At 38.1% G+C, this 6,385-nt stretch overlaps 1 protein-coding gene across 1 annotated transcript in view; it reads left to right on the top strand.

Annotated features, from left to right (window-relative positions):
• Haus2 (HAUS augmin like complex subunit 2) overlaps positions 1-5,691 on the top strand; it is an 18,308-nt gene extending 12,617 nt beyond the window's left edge. Inside the window, exons 5-6 of the mRNA XM_010624789.3 lie at positions 1,058-1,166; positions 4,424-5,691. Of these exons, the coding sequence (XP_010623091.3) occupies positions 1,058-1,166; positions 4,424-4,546 (232 nt within the window). The 3' untranslated portion in view covers positions 4,547-5,691. The remainder of the gene's footprint in view (positions 1-1,057; positions 1,167-4,423) is intronic.
• Positions 5,692-6,385: the final 694 nt, after the last annotated feature.

The following is a 6,385-nucleotide window of genomic DNA, read 5'->3' as shown; positions in this document are numbered from 1 at the left end:
TAGACAGTATTGTATACATCAGGAAACAACTGAGGGCCTGTTGTGGCAGCACATACCTGTAATCCTAGCACTCCTGCCTGAGGCAGGAGAATCACTTCAGTTTCAAGGCTAGCCTGGGCTATGTAGTGAATTTAAGGCCAACCTGAGCTACAAACAACAAACAAAAAACAAAGTCTCAAAAAACAAAGAAAAACTGAGTAATGATGTTAAAGCATTCTCCAAATCCAAAGATTCAATGTACCTTTATGTGAAGACTTTCATTGTAATATATTTATCCTTATTGTCTTCATTATTTACTTAGAATTAGTAAATTTAAATGGAATGAGGTTTTATCTAGGAAAATTCCTTATGAGAAAATTATTACCATTGAAAGTTATATAACATTAGGTTGGATTTTAGATAAGATAATTAGTATTGTCTTTCTTTTTTTTGTTTGGTTTATTTCTTTATCTTTCTTTTTTGGATGATAAGTTAAGTCTTGCTTAAAGGAGAAGAGAAATACCTTTTGTTCTTTGTTTTTGTGGCACTGGAGATTGAACCCAAGACCTTTGTACTGAGCTATATCCCCAGAAGTTGTTTATTTTTTATTTTGAGACAAGGTCTTGCGAAGTTGTTAAATTTCCCAGGCTGAATTTGAACTTTTGATTCTCTTCCCTCAGTCTTTTAGAGAGCTAGGATGGGATTATAGGCATTCAGAGAGAAAGCTTTTGTTTTTTAATCATTAATTTATCATTAATTTTTAAAAATTTTCCTTTTTTCTTTGTTTGTTTGTTTTTTGAGGTGGGGTCTTCACTGATTTGAACTCACTATGTAACCCAGGCTGGTGTGTTTGCACTCTTGGTGATCTTCCTGCCTTGGCCTCCCAAGTGCTAAGATTACACGCTTGCGCCACCACACTTGGCCAGTCATTGGTATTTCTGTGAGTGCAGGAAGATTGTTATTGGCTCATTAAATTGATTGTAACTCTCTTATTTCAGATTAAGAGTATTGATTAAAGGAAAAATAAGGAAACAAAAATATAAATTAAAAAAATTGAATTTTTTTTCTCCATTTTCAGATACATGGTACATTTGCTACAGTTGGCTGTGACTTTCATTGAGAAATTGGAAAGCCATCTTGAAACAATTAGAAATATCCCTCATTTAGATGAAAGTATAAAGAAAATGGTGAGTAGTAATATAGCTATATTTCATCTCTTACACTAGAATCTCAGAATGTGTGACTGTCTTAGTTACTTTTCTTGTTGCTGAGACAAAATACTCAACACTCACAAGTTAAAGAAGGAAAAGTTTATTTCATCTGACAGTTTGTAGAGGTTTCAGTTCATAGCAGCTGGCTCCAATGCAGAATGGCATGGCAGAGGGGCATCACAAAGAAGAAATAGTCTATAGCAAGCAGGCAGGAGACAGAGAGGCAGCTAGTAATAGCAGCAGCAGCCTACCTCTGCCTTTTATCCCTTCCAGGCTACCCACCTTTTGGGTGCTGCTGCCACACCCAGGGTGGGCCTTCTTATTATCCACACCCAGAACTATGCTAAACCAATCAGTGAACTAATTTAGTAATCACACACCCTTAATCCCATATTATACTCTCAATACTAGCATCACATCCTTAATCCCAGCATCACACACCATAGATCCAGCCACCTTCAAAAAGCCCCACCTATGTCCTTGTGAGACTTTGGAGGGACAGTTAGATACAAGCCATAATAGTGATCCACTCGTTTAACTTTTTAATAACTAAAATTATGAGCTAATTATTTTAAAAATCAGAAGTGTTTTTAGCCAGGCACTTTAGCACATGCCTAAATCCTAGCTGTTCAGGAAGCTAAGAAAATTGAAGGTTTGAGGACAGCCTGGATAACCTGCCTTAGCCTTCTGAGTGCTGAGTGTGTAGGCATGCACCCACATGCTTGAACTAGAAATCTCATTTCAATATATTTTTTTTTACTCCATAATTTAGTAAAAATGTGTTATCTTCATTGTGCAAGGCTGTGTTCCATGTGTTATAAAAGATAGATGTCCCTGAATCCTGCCCTCTGATTCTCAGTTTGGTGAGACAGCATTAAGATGCATGCTTTCTACTTTATAGAACTGTGTTTGCATAATAATTGCAGCATTTAATTATAAAGAGATATAGCTGGGTGCCATGGTATACTCCTGTAATCCCAGCTACTTGAGAGGCTGAGGCAGGAGGATCACAAATTCAAGGCCAGCCTGTACAAATTAGCATAATAAAAATTTAAAAGATAGAGCACACCTGGGTTCAATCCTCAGTACTGGGAAAATTAAAAAATATCCATAAGGAAAAGCTATCTATTGAGAACAAAGAAAAGAGAGATTACTTTCAGTGTAGGGGGATTAGGAGTAGAATAGAGTATAGGAAGAGTTCAAAAGATTTTATATAGAAATTAATGGAAAGCTGAACCTTGAAGAATTATGAAATTTGGCCTTGCATTGGAAAGACTACTTAGGGCTAAAGCAACAATGTCAGGAAAACATGAAAGTCACAGTTTGGGGAGAAAAATGGTATTTTTCTGTTGCCTAAAGGAATCAGGGCTAGTTTATAGCACGTCTTAAAAATCAGACCAAAAATTTTAGACTTTACTACAGTACTGGAGAGCCATTGAGTGTTTTATTCATTCATTCATTCATTGATAGTATTGGAGATTGAACCTAGGAACTTAACACTGAACTATATCCCTATCCCTTTCTACTTTAAGACAGTGTCTTATTAAATTACTAAGTTGCTCAGGCTAGGTTTGAACTTATGATACTCCTTCCTCAACCTATCACAATACTGGAATTACAGATGTGTGCCTTGCCTATCCATGCTTGGATGATTGATTGGTTGATTGATTTTTTTTTTAAGTGAAGAAGAGTACAGCGTAGTAAGTCAAAATTGTGCTGCAAGTGTGCAGAAAATACCAAATAGGGTAGAATGAGCCTTGCTTTGAGTATGAGCAGAGAACATCATCAACTGGAAATTTGTGAAAAATGCAGAATTACAGGGCTAGCTGGGCATGATGGCACACACCTGTAATCCTAGCACTCAGGAGACTGAGTCAGGAGAATCACTACAGGTTTAAGGACAGCCTGAGGTACATAGTAAGCATAAGACCAGGCTGAACTATATAGTGAGACCATATCTCAAAAAAGCAAAAAATAACAACAGAAAATTATGGAGCTAAGGGTTAGCTCAGTGATAGAGCTTTTGCTTAGTCTACACAAGGCCCTAGGTTCCATTCCCAGTACTGCAAAAAAAGAGAGAGAGAAAGAAAGACAGACAGGATAGCAGAGTATTCCCTCTAGTCTCCAAAATCAGAATCTACATTTTAAAGAAATTCTTCAAGTGATTCTTGTATTAGCACATTTTAAAATGTGATCTGCTCTGAATTAGAGAAATAGAGAAACTTGGAAACTAATTACAGTCACCCATATTAAAAATTCACGTAAAAGATACAGAAGCATAGGAATACAAAAGATTTTTTTTCAGTTTTTGAGGTTGCATTTCTAGATGTTGGATATTATTTGGACAAGGGACTTACTCAAGGCAATGTAGTTTTTAGCCTCAGTGATTTGAGGTTAATAAGTAGGATTAAGTGTGCATTAGCATGTTCTCATTGGCTTGAACCACTCGTGACAGGACAGTCACACAGGTTGCCACTGCTGCCTGGCAGTGAGACAACTAATTACAGCCCCGTCAAGAATATATTTAAGAAATTATTAAGTTGGGTTTTTGTTGGGTTTTTTTTTTTTCTTTTGGTACCTGGGATTGAACTTGGGTCCTTGTGCTTGCAAGGCAGGCCACCAAACTGCTGAACTAAATCCCTGGCCCTTTTTTTTTTTTTAATGGTACTGGGGATCGAACTCGGGTCCTTGCATTTGCAAGGCAGGCGCTGGAACCACTGAGCTAAATCCCCGGTGTTGTCGTTTCTGAGACAAGGTCTCACTATACAGTTTAAACTGACCTTGAACTCGAGGCGATCCACGTACCTTAGTCTCCTAGTGCTGGGATTACGCACTTGAGTTGATTTTGATATGCCTTGCACATGTTGTAAATGTAAATCATTGTTTATTGAGCTGAAGCTAAATGGAGTTTGAGATACTGAGTATACATCCACATGAAGATTGTTGGTGGACTTAACATGGGACTACATTTTTGGAAGAACATTGGGTTTAATGACAGATTGAGAGTAATCTGCATTGAGTTGATGATTCAGGATAAAGGAAAAGTGAGCTCACAAAAAGAAGGTGTGTACTGTAGCAAAGGAAGGAGTGAAATTTTAAGGAACTTTTGCAATAAGGGCCTGGGAAAAGTTCAGGTGTTAGCTTTTGGTATTAAAACCATTTGTGATATATTGATGTGAATTAATGACAGATACAGTTTCTCTCCTATTTTCTCTTCCTTTCAAATGTTACAGAGCAAGGCTTTAGCCAAGATGGATATTTTGGTGAATGAGACAGAGGAACTGGCAGAGAATATACTCAAGTGGCGAGAACAACAAAAAGAAGTTTCTTCTCAGATCCCCCAAATGTTAAGATGAAGACAACGATCCTCATAAACATAACGTAGTTATGAAGTCCATTTCTGGTTGATGGTCATTCGGGTATGTAGGCTTCGCTGCTGCCTGTACTGAAAGAGCTCTGTTTTTATTGGAGTACCAAGATTCCAGGGTTCATTAGGACCAAATTGACTTTTCCTTTGTTTTTCACACATTCTTAATGTACTTTTCAGAAAGCTAATACAAATAAAATATAGATGATTGATTAATATTAATGAGTTAACCATTCCTCAGGAAGCTAATTCTTTTATTGTCTTTTTTTTTTTTAAGTCATCTTTCTGAATTGTCTTCTTGAATCTGAAAATGTCCATGGCAATTATTCCTATGGAATTGTCATGGTGTTCAGGGAAGAATAACACAGGAGGCCTATTCTTGCAAAGGCGTACTGACAAGGCTGGTCCTTGGCTGACCCTTCTGGGAGTTTAGCTGTCAGGAGGGCTCCCTCTACTCTCACTGACAAGAGTGGCTCAGTGTGACCCAGCTGTTTGTATAATATGGCTTATGCTGAACACTTGCTTTCTGTGTGGAAGTTGAGAATTTTGATACATGCCAGTAAAAAGGATCCTTGTGACTAGTCCTTAGTAAAACCCTGGGGTTGCATCTCTAGCGAATTTCCCTGATAGGTAATATTTCATGCATGTGGTCATGGTTCAGTTGCTGGAGGTGTGAGGCATAGCTTGGGAGTTCCACTGGCAATGGACCAGTACCTGGTTTTCCCCATACTTTGCCCCATGAACCTGTCCCCTTTGCTCTTTTGATGTGTGTGTGTGTGTGTGTGTGTGTGTGTGTGTGTGTGTGTGCATGTGCGCATGTGGAGCACCTGCTCTACCACTGTGCTATAGCCTGGCCCTTGCCTTGCGTGCTGTGCTGTACTAGACCTTGGTTATAAATATGGTGATGTGCTGAGGCCTATGAGTCCTCATAGCAAACCATGTTCTTGTACTCCCCAATGCACTGGTCAATTCCTGAGGGTGTTCACTTAGGAACAGGCAAAGAAGAAAAGGACAGCAAGGAAAAGAAACAACACGTTATAGTAAATTTGTTACTGTTTATCTTGTAAAACGCTCAGACATTTTGTGAGGACCAAGTTTCCAGGTCACGGTGGGTGCCATGCCCCTTACCCAGAATAGAGTAAATGCAAAAGTTCCTTTCTGAAAAATTCCATTCTATGTGGCAGTTTCTCTGTGCTTTGACAATTGCAGTTCCTCTTTTAGGGCATCTCCCCCCTGCTTCTGTTCCTCTTTTTAAGATGAGCTTTTTATGTAATTCAATGAATATAGGAATTAGTTATAGTTGATATAGAAATTAATCATAGTTAATAGAAAAGCTTCTTTTTGTATGATCTAATCAATATAGGAATTAATTATAATGGATATAGATAGTTATATATCTTAGCAAAAGTCAGAAAAGAGGAATTAATTCTTTGATGAAAAGAGGAATTAATTGTCTACTGAAAAGAGGAATTCTCTAATGAAGGCCTTAGGTAACTTTCCAATACATACCCTCCCAGCACCCCATGATAATTTTGCAAATGTAAGCATTAGGTCATGTTCCATTGTGCCCTCCAGATACCCCTTGATGATAAGGGAAAACTAAAAATAGCAACAGAAAAATCCTATATAAACTTGGTTTAAAGTTGGATCTGGGCTCTCAGTCTGAAGCCGCTGTGACGGTGACACCTGAGAGTCCAGGCTCGAGCTTGCAATAAACTCCTCTTGCAGTTGCATTGGACATGACTCCTTGTTGGTCTTTGGGGACTTTGCAACTTGGGCACAACAATTTCACCTGAATTACTGTTCATATGATAGTTCATAGAATCCT

The sequence above is a fragment of the Fukomys damarensis genome, unplaced genomic scaffold (genome assembly GCF_012274545.1).
Source record: "Fukomys damarensis isolate Sample0158 unplaced genomic scaffold, DMR_v1.0_HiC HiC_scaffold_17, whole genome shotgun sequence".
Lineage (NCBI taxonomy): Eukaryota > Metazoa > Chordata > Mammalia > Rodentia > Bathyergidae > Fukomys > Fukomys damarensis.
The sequence above is the reverse complement of the archived record's forward strand: the minus strand, read 5'-3'. Positions and strand labels throughout refer to the sequence as shown.